Consider the following 15,916-nt stretch of genomic DNA (forward strand, 5'->3'; position numbering starts at 1 on the left):
TCTCTTATGCATTTCCCCTGCCTTTTGCATCCCCCTTTATGAAACTTGGCTCCTAGCAATGCAGACACCTACAGTCCATTGTTACTGTGCTATTTTAAGAATCAAGCTGATTGCGACAGAGCATCAGGCAGAGTTTACATATACATGCTGGACTCTGTCTACAGTGAACACATACTCGTCAATACAACTTTGGAAGCTGTGGCTGTGCATGTGAGGATGTCTGTATTTACTGTCTGTAATGTGTATCTTTCTTCCAGAGCACATTTTCTGCACTGATTTCTCAGTGCCGCCCCCCCCCCCCCCCCACCCCACCCCCATCCCTCCTCCATTTGGATGACTTCCAGGCCCGCAGAACTTTCTGGGGTGTAACTATGACCATTGACCATGAAAAGGCCATCGAAACTTTTCTCACAGAGCTCGATCTTTGTCTCTTGAGTACCGGTGCCCCCACAAATTGCAGTGTGGCATACAGATCTTATTTGACCATTGATCTTTCCGTTTGCAGTTCTGACCTATCCCTTCTATCCGTTGGAGAGGATGACATGTGTTAGTGATCATTTTCCAGTCACCTTGTCCCTCCCTCAGCATCTCTTGCCTGGGCGCCTACATTCATGGACTCTCAACTGTGCTGACTGGGATGCCTTTGCATTCTGCCAGGACCTTGGCACTCCACCTCGTGGAAGTATCAATACACCTATGCAGAGAAAACCACAACCATTGTATTGACATTGGGCATAGTGATCCACTGTTCCTCAGTATTTCCTGTTGTTCCTCAACTGTGAGTGTTGCTGAATGCTGACTGCAGGGTGTCACGCTAAAGGTGCAGTCGTGTGCTCTGTCGTGGCTGCCAGTTTTCAATTGCAAGGACATGTATCATGCACTTCTGTTTCCATCGTACCGCCTACCCACAACCAGTACTCTTAGCTCAGGGACCAATTGCTTAATGTGATGGAGTTCTATCACTTTCTGGGGCTGGTCTTTGATGTCTAGTTGATGTGACTTCCCCATCTTTGCCAGTGTAAGTGAACGTGCTGGTCACACCCTAATACTATTTGCTGCCTCAGTAACACCAGCCGACATACAGACCGCTCTTCAAGTTTGCATTATTTCAGAGCTCTGATCCTTTCCTGTCTCAATTATGGGAATCTGGCATAAGACTTGGCATCACCTTCAGCATTGTGGATGCTGGATGCGATACACCGTTGTGAGGTCCAACTTGCCACAAGTGCCTTTCAGATCAGCACTGTTAACAGCCTACTTTTGGAAGATGGGGTCCCTCCACTATGAATCAGGCACAAAGCTTTACACATTTGCTGCTCTCCCGAGCATATGAACTATCGTGTCCATTTTCCTTGGCAGGGGAATTGACCTTCCACAACAGAGGCCCATGACTAGTGTCACGATCACATGTACTTTCTTTGCTCTGAACTCAACTTCACCCACTGTTGCCTCTTGACAGGGAGCAATCACATACTTCTCCATGGTGTGCACCCCATCCGTAGATCTGTCTTGACCTGTCCCTGGCCATCCTTGATACAGAAATGGTATATAGTGATGGCTTATGGTCGATGGATGACTGGGTTTTGCCTACACACTTGTAGGTTGCAGTGAATGGCGCTCCCCGTGTATTCACTGCAGAATTTATATCTTTTGCTCCAACCCCCTGTCATGTTTGTTCTTTCTATGGCGAGATGTTCTTAATTGGCAGTGACTCCATTAATAGTCTTCTTTTGGCAATTGATCAGTGATACCCTCGACACCCATCAGTTGTGACTCTCCAGGATCTCCTTTCTGATCTCCATCAAGCTGGACAGTAAGTCTGTTGGTGGACCCCAGGTCATGTTGGGATTCCAGGGAATGAATGTACTGACCTATTGGCCGAGTTGGCCAGCAGGCTGCTTGCTATGGAGATGGTTTACTGGAATCAGACCTTTGGTTCACTTTACACAGTCAGTTGTTGGTTAGGAGCGTGGTTTGGCGTGCCCTGGTTTCTTGGAACAAATTGTGAGCAGTAAACAGGCCACAACCCTGTGCCATTCTTCCTTCATGCTCCTCACTGGGAATTTACCATTCTGTGTGCTTCACATTGGGCACACTTGGCTGACCCTTGGCCACACCCAGTGACGTGAGGATCCACCACACTGTTGGTGTCCTGCCTATCTGCTGGTGACCCACATCCTACTAAAATGCCTAGTTTGATCACCTTATGGGAAAATGTTAAGCTTGTTGATTGGCTGCCTCTGGTGCTAGCTGACAACGCAAAAGTGGCTGATCTGGTTTTACATTTTAATCCTATCCTCTCTGTGAAGTAGGGCAACTTGGCCCTCTCAGCCCCTTGAAGGATTGGAGGGGTGTCGCATCACCTGCTATGTCCCGTGGGGTCCGTGGCTGCCTTGCTTGGTGGCCTGACCTGGCCTGGCCTGGACGTCACATTGTTGTGATGCAGCAGCCAGTTCCCTTGATGCCAGTTTGGGCTGTCGCTGCCGCACATTTTCACGGAGCTGTCGCAAAATGTCACAGTATTACGTGGAATGCACTGTTTGGTTGGGTGGGACGAATTCTTATTGCACATTTCCATTGTATCAAAGAAAACGATGATCATGCTATTCACTTTGCTCTTCACCTGTCTTGCTTTTTTGGGTCTTGGAGAGCAAAGCACATTGTAATATCAGTTTGTCTGTCCAGTGTGTAGATTTAATTTATGGTAGCAAATAACGTTTAGATAATACATACCCTATGAAATGTGTGAAAAATACTATGATTTATTCAGCACATTGAAATAAGTCACTGTTGAATAAATGAACTAGTTTGAAACCTGTCAATGGTGAATCATAGTCCACTAGAGCCAAAAATCAAACAAAATAGTTCAACCAGAATCCAGGAATACAAAGCGAAGTTGACATACACAAAGTTTTCCAGTATAGTAATCCAGTCCATAGGCAATAGCTAGTTTTCAGGATTCGATGAGACGATGTCACTAACTTGTTGATGATTGCAGAGTTCATTACATGGTTGCTGCAGGACATTGTATTCTGGGCATGTACTGTAGTAGGAGCATATTGCTAGTGTCCATAGTGTGGGCCATCATGACTGTCAATGTGGGCCATAGTGACTTATCAGTGATTGCGATGTTGATATCGATGTCTTTGTTAGAGCTTGAGTTGTGAAGCATTATGTGTTGCAAGAAATGAATAGCCTAGGGATTCATTTTCACCATTTGTGTCATTAACAGATCATGTGGATGTACATGTATTAACTGATGCACTAATATGTTGTACTTATATGAGCAGTTGTTATTTACAGATTGTTTAATTTGTGTGTGCTAACAGTATTTGTAGAACAGGAGCTTCTGCTTACCAATTGCTGCAAAAGGAATAGCTAATGCTTGTAAGCAACAACCTATCTCCTTGTGGCATAGTGCAAGTTAAAATATTACATCCGGAAAGTTCCCTAATTGAAGAAAAAAAATAACTATGGGGAGTGGACCTATCACACGTTCATATCTGGAGTGGGAGTCAGTTGTGAATAGGGTGATAGCAGGTAGAAAAGGTGCATCTACAGATTAAACAAGGAGTATTTCTATTGTTCTGATGTCTTTTGCATATGCATAGCAAGTACGCTGTCATCTTATGGCTGAGACTTGGCAAATCCGTGTGGTGGTAGCAAGTATGCTGTCATCTTATGGCTGAGACTTGGCAAATCCGTGTGGTGGTGGTGGTGGTGGTGGTGGTGGTGGTGGTGGTGGTGGTGGTGGTGGCGGTGGTGGCGGTGGCGGTAAGGGGGTGAGGGATTTGACAGAAGATTTGTGTGTTTTTTCAGTACTTGGGTTTGCTTGAATTATCTCCTTGGTGACTGAACAAATGAATGCATCAACAATAGGCTATCCTATCTAAAGTGAAGTTGATCAAATTCTTTGTGGTGCCTTTGGAAACTTGATGCTTGTGTGAGCTGGAAGTCTAAGAGCCCCTCCCCTCCCCCCCCCCCCCCCCCCCCCCCCTCTCTCTCTCTCTCTCTCTCTCTCTCTCTCTCTCTCTCTCTCTCTCTCTCTCTCTCTCTCTCAGGTCTGCCTTGCAAGTGCAGTTTTTTCATTGATAAAAGTTTATCTGTTTTCATGATCAATGCTGTACAGTAACACATGAACAAGAGTGGAATACATTTTTTGCTCGTTTTGATTTAACATATAGAATAAAACTGGGTTCTAACCACAACAGCAAAACAAAGTTCTTAAGGGTGATAATTCGAGTGGGAGTATCTAACCAGCAGTTAAGTCGTGCTTTTTAAATGCCTTGCTCACAAACTCCTATCAAGGTAGAATTGCAGAGGTTGATGTTTGCTGACTAGACAGCTGTACAGACTGAGACACAAGATTATGAGAAGCAATGTAGTCGTATCCTATGCTGCTAAGATACCATGTCTCATTTCATCAGCAAACATCTTGGAGCAGCATTGTCACTTCAAGATAGCGGCACTGCATATGGACTGATACTCTTTGCAGTAAATATTTCTTCTTTGATTCAGTGCATTCTTGAACAGAACCACTTCATTAGCATTCTATATTACTTGCATGTACTATACCATCCATCTCCTTCTTGGTCCAAGATACATAATTCCTAATAGGTTTACTTTTCCAAATCATTGGTTTGTTTCCCAGAGTTAGACTACCGGTAACGCAACTATACCAACATTTTCTTTTGACAGTTTCCCTGTAGAGCTCCAAATGCAATGTCACTGCCTTTTCACTCAGAGTGTGGTAAGCTACAGAGTACTGTTGACAAAGAGTACTGTTGACTGTGTCCACATTACCATTCCCAAATCAATTTCTCCATGTAAAAAAGGCTTGTCCTGTGATCTGAGGTCATTTCCTTAAATTTACCAGCTTCATCACTGAGGAGTAGCCATTATGTCTAATAACAAATCACAGATGGATTATTTTGTGTGGTAAGGTACAGTGTCTAAAAGAACATGAGCTTGATGTATTAACATTGTTTGAAATGACTAGCAGCAGTTGGGGAAAAATTAGTCATGGTGATTTGTTTAGTCTGATACAGTTGACTTCTGGAAGCATACCTCCTGTTCTCACTGACCTAAAAAGCAACTCCAGACATATTGACAAATGTAAAAACATATTGTTGTTGTGGTCTTCAGTTCAGAGACTGGTTTGATGCAGCTCTACATGCTACTCTATCCTGTGCGAGCTTTTTCATCTCCGAGTAACTACTGCAACCTACATCCTTCTGAGTCTGCTTACTGTATTAATCCCTTGGTCTCCCTCTACAATTTTTACCCTCCACGCTGCCCTCAATACTAAATTGGTGATCCCTTAATGCCTTAGAACATGTCCTACCGACATTCTGTTCAACTGCTCTTCCAGGTCCTTTGCTGACTCTGACAGAATTACAATGTCGTCGGCAAACCTCAAAGTTTTTGTTTCTTCTCCATGGATTTTAATTCCTACTCCAAATTTTTCTTTTGTTTCCTTTACTGCTTGCTCAATATACTGATCAATAACACCGGGGATAGGCTACAACCCTGTCTCACTGCCTTCTCAACCACTGCTTCCCTTTCATGCTCCTTGACTCTTATAATTGCCATCTGGTTTCTGTACAAATTGTAGATAGCTTTTCGATGCCTGTATTTGACCCCTGCCACCTTCAAAATATGAAAGAGAGTATTCTAGTCAACATTGTCAAATGCTTTCTCTAAGTCTACAAATGCTAGAAACGTAGGTTTGCCTTTCCTTGATCTAGCTTCTAAGATAAGTTGTAGGGTCAGTATTGCATCACCTGTTCCAACATTTCTAAGGAATCTAAACTGATTTTCTCCGAGGTTGGCTTCTACCAGTTTTTCAATTTGTCTGTAAAGAATTCGTGTTAGTATTTCGGGATTTTTGGGATTGGAATTATTATATTGTTCTTGAAGTCTGAGGGTATTTGGCCTGTCTCATACATCTTGCCATGTCGTGGCATGCTCTCCCAAGACTATCAGTTCTAATGGAATGTTGTCTACTTCCGGGCCTTTCTTTGGCTTAGGTCTTTCAGTGCTCTGTCAAAGTCTTCACACACTATCATACCTCCTATTTCATCTTCATCCAAATTCCCTTTCATTTCCATAATATTGCCCTCGAGTACATCAAGCTTGTGTAGATGATCTATGAACTCCTTCCACCTTTCTGCATTCCCTTCTTTGATTAGGACTGGTTTTCCATCTGGTTCTCTTTTCTGTTTCTTTAATTTTCCTGTAGACAGTATCTATCTTACCCCCAGTGATATATGCCTCTACATCATTACAGTTATCCTCTACCCATCCTTGCTTAGCTGATTTACATTTCCTGTCACTCTCATTTTTGAGATGTTTGTATTCCTTTTTGCCTGCTTCATTTACTGCATTTTTATATTTTCTCCTTTTATCAATTAAGTACAATATCTCTTCTGTTACCCAAGGATTTCTACTAGCCCTCGTAGTTTTACCTACTTGATCCTCTACAGTCTTCACTATTTCATCTCTCAAAGCTACCCATTCATCTTCTTCTGTATTTCTTTCCCCTGTACTGGTTGTTTCCTGATGCTCTCTCTGAAAATCTCTACGAGCTCTGGTTCTTTCAGTTTATCTAGGTCCCATTTCCTTAAATTCCTCCCATTGTGCAATTTCTTCTGTTTTAATCTACAGTTCATAACCAATAAATTGTGGTCAGAGGCCACATCTGCCCTGGAAATGTATTACAATTTAAAACCTGGTTCCTAAATATCTGTCTTACCATTATATAATCTAGCGGAAACCTTCCAAGACCTCTAGGCCTGTTCCATGTGTTCTAGTCTCCCATGACTATTAAATTTTCATCTCCCTTCACTATCTGAATAGTTTCTTTTATCATTTCTTCAGTCTCTTCATCATCTGCAGAGCTAGTTGGCATATAAACTTGTACTGCTGTGGTAGGCATGGGCTTTGTGTCTTTCTTGGCTACAATAATGCATTCACTATGCTGTTTGTAGTAGCTTATCCGTGCTCCTATTTTTTTTATTCATTATTAAACCCACTCCTGCATTACTGTATTTATGAACCTGTATTCACCTGACCAGAAGTCTTGTTCCTCCTGCCACCGGATTTCACTCATTCGGACTATATCTAACTTTAACCTATCCATTTCCCTTTCTAAATTTTCTGATCTACCTGCCCAATTAAAGGATCTGACATTCCAGGCTCTGATTTGTAGAATGCCAGTTTTCTTTCTCCTGATAACGATGTCCTCCTGAGTAGACCCCACCTGGAGATCTGAGTAGGGGATTATTTCACCTTCGGAATATTTTATCCAAGAGGACGCCATCATCATCTAACTATACAGTAAAGCTGCATGTCCTCGCAAAAAAATTACATCTGTAGTTTCCCCGTGCTTTCAGCCATTCACAATACCAGCAGAGCAATGCCATTTTGGTTAATGTTACAAGGCCAGATCAGTCAATCATCCAGATTGTTGATCTTGCAACTATTGAAAAGGCTGTGCCCCTCTTCAGGAGTCACATGTTCGTCTGGCCTCTCAACAGATATCCCTCCATTGGGGTGGCACCTATGGTATGGCTATCTGTATCGCTGACGCAGGCAAGCCTTCCCACCAATGGCAAGGTCCATGGTTCGTAGGGGTGTATAAGAACATACATATTATTAATAGCTAGAAGAGATACAGATTACTTGTGGTACTGCTCCAGGTAGCTTTATGCACACATTAATAACATAAATTTAGTTTGTCTTCTTTACTTTCAGTGTTTCAATTAGATATTTGACCAGCCCGTGTAGTTTAGCATGTGAATATATATCACTGGTGTGCGTCATATTTTATATGTTCAACATTTCTTAAGCAGATACCTTTTTTTGCAGATTCTTCTCTAAGCCAACTTGCTAAAAAATTTTTTCCACTGGCATCACACTATTCAATTATTGCGCGCTTCATAGAAGAAAAGAGGCAGTTTGAATGTGGTCAGGTGAATCATGCTTTGGTAGCAGCAGTAGACAGTCTAATCAAAGAATACTTGGTATCAATATCACAGCTGGAGGCATACAATCACCGTGGCTCACTCAACTTACAGGAACTTTGGTTTTATATTCAACACTGGCAGCGCACCCTTGAGGTTCTTGCTGATATTGCTACTTTTATATGCAGGGTGAGTACTCTGGAAAGACTAAAGCTTTTACAATGGCATTTAGAAGCCATTTATTTTTGGCAATGGCTTCATCATACATTCCATTTATTAATTCTGTTTTGCATTCCCTGCCATAGTCTTATTTTTATGTCTTGTTTACATGTTTAAGTCATCGAGTCTCCTGTATTAGTTGAATCGTCTATTTCCTTTTTAAAGATGATGATCAACAATTGATGAGTTTGTGTCTACAGATGTTTGATTGGGCAGCAATAATTATTTTATTTTGTCGGACTCTTGATATCTATGTAGAAATGTTTTTATATGAAACACCTGTATAGATTGTTGCATTGTACACAAAGTTGAAAACCACAACTTTTTAAATTGGTCTACTCCTTTCACAAACAAATTACATACTATTGATAATACAGGCAATGGATGAGGCAATGCATGCAATAGATGAGGAAGATGAGAGAATGTGTATATACCATTGAGGTAATAAAATCTCCAATGCATATTGCTGTTTACCTTCACTATTATAACTTATCTGAAGAATCATTACTGATAGCAACAGTCACAACTAACAGCTCATGCTGCAAATGGAGGCAGAATGTACCAGTAATTTGCTGAGATTGGTCGGTATAACCCGCATGTACTGCCAGGCTTGACGTCAGAGTTATTATTTCTAAAAAAAAAAAAAAAAAAAAAAATAAAAAAAAAAATATTAGTGTCGAAAATTTAAGCGTAATGAATTGTATTTCATGAACAGGACACATACTGATGACAAGCTAAAACTGTGTGTTGGACTCTCATAGAAACCCAGATCCCTGCCTAGGAAGCTCTGTGTGTGTGTGTGTGTGTGTGTGTGTGAAGTACAGTCTAACTTTTGCACCATTTCATTGTAAGTAAGTACTTTTTTTTAAATTTTAAATTCAGTGCGTTAATGCAGTCTTAGTAATTGAGTGTTGTAAAATGATCCTTTCATATAGTGTTCATTAAAAAAGAGCTTATTTGTTTTTAGTTGTAAATATTTGTCATGTATTATTGTTTTTCTGACATGTTCTACATCCTGGAGGACCTCCTCACTACAGATCAATTGGGATGAAACTAAATCTGTGATGATAAATGCATTACTGATTCTGCTATATAGACATTGCTCAGGGACTGACTCAGAGAGTCAGCTTGTCACTTGTTACTTTCCATACCTTCCCAGGTTGGAATCTGGTTTCAAACGCCAGTGTTTGGTGTTGTTGTTGTTGTTGTTTTTGTTTTCTTGTTGTTGTTCTGTGTGGTTCAAAGGCCTAGCTCAAGTCTTTCAATTGGATTGCAGGTCCCTTGAGTCCCAAACCCATTCCAGTAACCCTACGGGGGAAAGGGGACTTAACATTTAATATGGAATATGAGGCTTTACATTATTCAGATGTGGAGGCTAGGTTAAAGGCAGACTGAAATATTCTGGCCAGGATTCAGTCCCAAGACCTTTCAGTTTCCCGGCACACGCTTTACCGTTAGATAACCAGACCTGAGTAGATTCGTATATCTGTTCATTTAGACATTGCTGTTTGGCCTAATAGTTACAGAAGTTTAAACTTACTGCATTTGCAGCTGTCGAATACCTGTACCTAAGCAATAATCTCTTTTAAACAGTGAAAATACATTGTAGCAACCTAGTCCAGCAAAAGTTAAGTTTTAGTTCATGAAAGTTTTGTTATAGTTATGCAGTTTCTAATTTCGTGCCACTTCAGTGTTCACAATATTATTAGTGATTCCTGATATGTCAGATTATTATGATTTACATTGAATGTGTTGTTCTTGTGTACCAAACTGACCTCCGTTTCTGTGGTGGTAAATATTTTCATCTATTGAACTGTTTGGATAAAATAAACTGTCGTTAAAAATTATGAGAATGTCATTTCTCAAAAATAATTTTAATTCCCATTTGCAAATAAAATTTTTCTGTAAATAGCATTTTTTCCTCTTAAATATAAATTATTTATTTAATACTTGAAAACGGCATCCATTCTGGAACAATATTGTTGGTGAATATCTCTCCAATAATTTCAGTGCTCTGGAGACTGAGCCAAACTGAGGGGGGGTGGGGGGTAGGGGGGTGGGGGTGGGGGGGAGTTCAGAAGCAGTCTGATGGTACAGGACTTAAGGTGCAAACTAGACTAGAAAGACTAAGGTGGTCTCATAGCCAAGTAATTGTCACCAGAGGAAATGATGGAACTGGTACAGAACTTTCTAGGAGATGGGTATTATTATGTGTTTAAACCAAGTACTCTGCTCAGTTGTTACTGTGATTTAGGATTGTTGAGAAAGGATCTTTGAAGAAATTTTCATGTAATAAGAGTAGAAAGAGCAGTCAGTAGTGGTCTGAACTATAATTTCGGTTGTACAATTTAGGAAGGCATCAGGTGCATTGCTGAGAATACTCCTCAGACTAATATGAAGGTGAGTATGATAAGTCCTGGATGAAGTGTTATGTGGAACGTGTTAACCCTTTATGACAAGAATTTTTCTTCTAAGATGTTGACAATTCTCAATTTCTGATGTCAGTATAGTAGGCTGGAAATTGCTTTAGTGAAAAGAAAGCAAGAAAAATATAATTTTCTTGGTCTTTTCCAAGAAAGGGATGTGAGAAACCTATTAGGTCATAATGGTACACTCACTGAACCAGCATTACTTCATGGGATTCATTTTGACAAAAACAAATTTGTCTCTTGTTAACACACTAAAACAACTTATGTTCAGAACACATTGACTGAGTTCTAATTCTGTATTGTAAATAGCATTGTTTTCACATTTTCCATAACCAGGAATAAAATTTGACCATGGTCTCCAAGATTTTGTGTTTGACTTTAATTGAAAATTAAAATCCGTTCTTTCTTCATTTGTTCTTGAGGATTGAGAGATATTTCTTGTTATTACTGCTATCTTTAAACTGAATTTTTTTCGGCTTCTGGATAACATATGGTGTTGGTGTCATTTTTCATTTGTTGGCCTGTAAATGGTTGAGTTCAAATTCTTCAAAAATATAGTTTGTTTCAGAATAACTACTTTCCTTATTCAATGGGAAAAACTCCTATAATAACCCCCTTATCTCCTAATTTTCTTGCCATGGCATGCCATGCAAAAATATGAAGCTATAGATCTGATGGAACGTAGAAAACAATATTTTCTACAAAAAATTTCCAAATATCTTCAATATTTTGTGCTTCTATGAAGTTATTAACATAAACAGGGTTACCATGAAATTGATGAATAAATGTGAAGATTACCACTGCACACACTCAAAATCAAGTGCAGAGTGACCACAACCTAACTCATGCAACCAAATAGCGCAAAGACTGCAAGCACTGAGATTCACAATAATACAGCTCTGGAGCGACAAAAATACAGCTGTAAAAATTCTCTGATAAATTAAAACTGTGCCAAACTAAGAATAAAAGATGTGCCATAGTGCTGTTGGGGCTTCTAATGTTAGAAAATATTTTGACCCCCCTCCTTTGGTGAACAGAAGTACCACCAGATCACAAACAGTTTACAGTACTTGGAAAACTGCCAAGAGAGTCATCCTCATATGGACGTGATTGATGCATCATCCACATTCAGTGATCTATATGTGAGACTGATGTATCACTCCTCATTCAGTCACATATAAGTGACATGGTTTGCCTGTGAATGCATCTGATATGAGGGATACTTACACGCGTAATTACCAGATGCTTCCAGTCTCACTATAAAGTTATCATCTCACTAGTTTCCAGTGTGTTTCCTAAATGAGTTTTAAAGGTAAATTTGTCCAAAAGTCTACAGAATAAACATTTTTACAGTTGTAACAGTTACTAGCTACACTAAATACTGCAGCTTGAAGCCATTAATTTTAAAGGACTCTCATTTAATTTCTTCCATCAACATCAGAACCTCATAAATAAAAAGTGTTACATTATAATATTGATACAGGAAAAGGAAAACACAGTATTTCAGTGGATGTTTGACATTAGCTCCAATTGGACTTTGAAATGATTCACTAGTGAAAGTTGAAAATTTGTGCTGGACCATGACTCAAGCCATGATTTCCCGTGTTATGCGAGCGGTCACCTCAACCAATCTGTTGGAACATGCATTCTGTCTGACCCAGATTCTCAACTTATTGTACACTATGAAGTAATGTCCCTGTCCATTTACCTCATTTGCTTGCAGCATTTCTCTATACTCCTGCAAGAGGTTCGGACTGTATTGTGTGAAAACACTAAGAATATCATGGCAATCAAGCAGACGCCACCTACATGTGTATAGTATAAATGAAAGGACAGTTGAATGTCAGCATATGTGTTGGGCTCGTCAAGCCTCACGTAGAAGTAATTGAAAATCAAACAGATGCATCTTGATTGATACTAGCTAGTGCCATACTACTGTAGAACCAAGAAGAGGAAATGGAGAGTGACTATATCCACAAAAAATTGGAGCCTATTCCCAGGCCATAGAGGATTTATGAATATTTTGTTGACGGGCCCTTTTTTTGAATGCTGTGTGACAGTGGCAGATCAGTAAACACACAAGCTATTAGAACTGACAGTTTACAGCCTGCCAGCAGGATGTACAAGGGGCATTCCATAAGTAATGCAACACATTTTTCTGAAAGCAGGTTGGTTTTATGCACGATTCTGATATACCATGTTATTCCACCACTCTTTTGGCTATTCTTCAACATATTTGTTAGTTATTTTTCAACATAATCTCAGTCAATATGATGACCTTACACCACTTTACGGCGTGAGTTAACGAACATTGCACTCTCATTTAAATCTATCGCTGAAAGAGTCGGTCTACAGGAATTGTGAAACGAACCCTGTCATCGAGGACCATGTGCCACAAAGGCACAGATTCATAATCAGATGGGGAAATTCACAGGCGTCTATTGACCCTAAGTGCTGTAGTGTGTGTGTGAGACAGACGAGAACCTACGTCATAGGGAAGCCCAGTAGAAGCTGTTTGTGGCCGGGGAGACATAGCAGTGTTAAATATGGTGGACTTAAGATCAGCTATAAAGGGAAACATTTATGGAAACTAATTAATTCTGTAGTAATGCAGGGAATCAAGCCACAGTAATTTTAATCTGCCATCCTCCATAAATTTTCATGGTGATCCCAATAAAACTTTAATATTGATCGTATCTATAATAGAAATAATACAAAAGCCTAGATCGCTTAAATACTGTTTACTGGATAACCGGTTTCAACACACTAAAGGTGCCATCATTGGATCTGAATGTAGACGTTTATAAACCATCTGGAATGTTAATCTATATTCAGATCCGATGATGGCACCTTTAGTGTGCTGAAACCGGTTATCCAGTAAACCGTATTTAAGCTATCTTGGCTTTTGAATTATTTCTACAACAGAGTGAGCACCCCACTATGCACTATGTGTTCACTGCAAAATTTCTATAATAGTTTAGGATTTACTGTTAAAGTGAAATTAACAAGTTCGTTACAAAATCCTGAATGCTAAAATATGAATGCTTTGGTCGATCTTAACAACCGACATTCATATAGAAGTGCATAATTAAAATGACAAATGTTGTAAATATCAACTCTGTAACTTTATTTGTTTAAAAGATGTAGAATATTAAATTAGCAGTATTTTCAGTTAAGCATCAGATCATCATTACCTCCACACAAAACACATTGAACGATGACAGCATGACACCTTATTGAATCATTAGGTAATACAATATTTGTTGTAGAGCTAAGTGCATAATATTTGCTTTTCTTCTTTATTTATCAGAAAGTACATGGGTGCAAGGCTACTAGCTGTGACATTCAAAGTTAGGAAGAAAATTGTATTGGTATTATGTAAAGGAATTTAACGTTTATTATGTAATGGATATTATTGTTACTTTATTTAGAACATGAAAGTGAAAAAAGCTGTAGCCAATGAGATTGATTGCTGAGATGGATGGCCTCAGGAAAGGGAACTGCCCTAGTCAGTTGAGGGAGGATGTTTGGCATGCAGGAAACGCGGCCGGGGACGGGCAGTGTGTCAGTGCTGGTGCAGACACGAAAGCGGACAGTTCGGCTGAAGACATCAAAGGGTACAGTTCGGAAGCAGACGGTCGGTCTTTTTGGCAGCTAGGAAGTGAATTGACTTAGAAAATTTCACATTGTGTGGTATCACCGGGCTTAGTCTCTGAGCAGTGAGCAGCCACGTGCCTGGTGTGAACTCGTAACTTTTTGTGTACGTAACTTGTATTTCGCGATGAGAGTGTGAATGATTGAACTGTGTCAAATGGATATGTGCTTGAGTGTAACAGTAACTCTAAATACGACCACTTTTGCTATTAGCGTTCTCTCTGAGTAAACATTATTCTAACCAAATTGAAACGTGTAGCCTACATCATTTATGGGTCATTAATTTAGTTCTCGATATTATTTTTACTGCTATTATATGTAATGTTAACTCTGTATTTCACAAACATGCCATCAGCCAGACAATTTAACCAAAGGGTCACAAGTATCTAATTTAGTGCTTTCATGCGACACGTGCAGTTCAACCCCTAGACAAGTTTGAGCGAAGACATTTCGACGAAGAGGAACTGCATGTTAGCCCGAACATCTTTTGGATGTTAGCTTGCAACTGGGAAGGCCAGTATAGCCGTTTGGTACCACTCCACTGCTCAACAATGAAGCCAATGTCTTGCTGCGTCAATACCCTCATCATCATCCATGTACTGCTTCCCATGGAGTGCATCCTTCATTGAGAGATGCAGGCTGTATGGTGGGTGAGGAAGAGCAATCCACTGACGTTTTGCAGGTTCCTCTCGTATCCGCAGACTTGTGTGAGGATTTTTTTTGTCATGGACAAAGAGGAGTTATTTGCGTTTCTTGGCAATGAACATTCTCAAGTAATTTCGTCTATTTCCTTAGGGTAGCACAATACACTTCAGAGTTGATTGTTGCACCATGAGGCAGGATATCGAACAGAATAACCATTTCAAAGTCTCAGAAGACTGTCACCATGATTTTACCGGCTGAGGGTGTGGCTTTGAACCTTTTCTTTGGAGGAATGGTGGTGTGATGCCACTCCACGGATTGCTGTTTCATTTCCAGTTTGAAGTGATGAACCCATGTTTAACTGCGTGTGCTGATGCCCAACAAAAAATTGTCACGATCAGTCTTGTAACACGAAAGTGGTTCCCCACAAATGTCCCCCTGTGGGTCTAGGGGTTAGAATAGGCTCAAGATATTCCTGCCTGTCATAAGAGGTGACTAAAAGGAGTCTCACACGTTACGGCCTTTATGTGATGGTCCCCTGTAGGGTTTGACATACAGTCTTCAAAATTTTCCTAAAGAGCGAGCCAATTGGTGAAGAGTGCTTTACAAGGTGCATCATGTCAATCGTGCATTGAGATCTTTAGCCCACTTTCTCATTGTCGCGTTGCAGTCCTGCCCATTCTCCATCTCTTGGGCGAGGACACCTTCCTGGGTGCATCTCCCACCATGCACTATGCAGTGTTGATTTTTGCATCGACGATGACCAATGGACTTCTTTGCACCTGATATCCAGCACGGTAGCCAGTCCGTTGTGGTGGGGGCTGCCATGTACACTGTTGGTTGTAGCCCCCTGACCGTACAGGAATCGCTCTGCTGATGCCTGTGCCGTTAACTCCCCACGCATGCCAAGGGGGTAGATGCCCATCCTCCTGGGCCAATTGGGACTCCTGGCAATGGCCATCCAGCCAGGTTGGCCCCCCATCACATCCCAATACTCCATGTGCCCTG

The 15,916-nt window shown here is 40.5% G+C and overlaps 1 protein-coding gene across 2 annotated transcripts in view; it reads left to right on the plus strand.

Annotated features, from left to right (window-relative positions):
• LOC124804780 (gamma-tubulin complex component 2-like) overlaps nucleotides 1–15,916 on the plus strand; it is a 184,344-nt gene that overhangs the window by 55,175 nt on the left and 113,253 nt on the right. For both annotated transcript variants that reach the window (XM_047265104.1, XM_047265105.1), the window contains exon 6: nucleotides 7,870–8,153. In XM_047265104.1, the coding sequence (XP_047121060.1) occupies nucleotides 7,870–8,153 (284 nt within the window). The remainder of the gene's footprint in view (nucleotides 1–7,869; nucleotides 8,154–15,916) is intronic.

This window comes from Schistocerca piceifrons, chromosome 7 (genome assembly GCF_021461385.2).
Source record: "Schistocerca piceifrons isolate TAMUIC-IGC-003096 chromosome 7, iqSchPice1.1, whole genome shotgun sequence".
NCBI lineage: Eukaryota > Metazoa > Arthropoda > Insecta > Orthoptera > Acrididae > Schistocerca > Schistocerca piceifrons.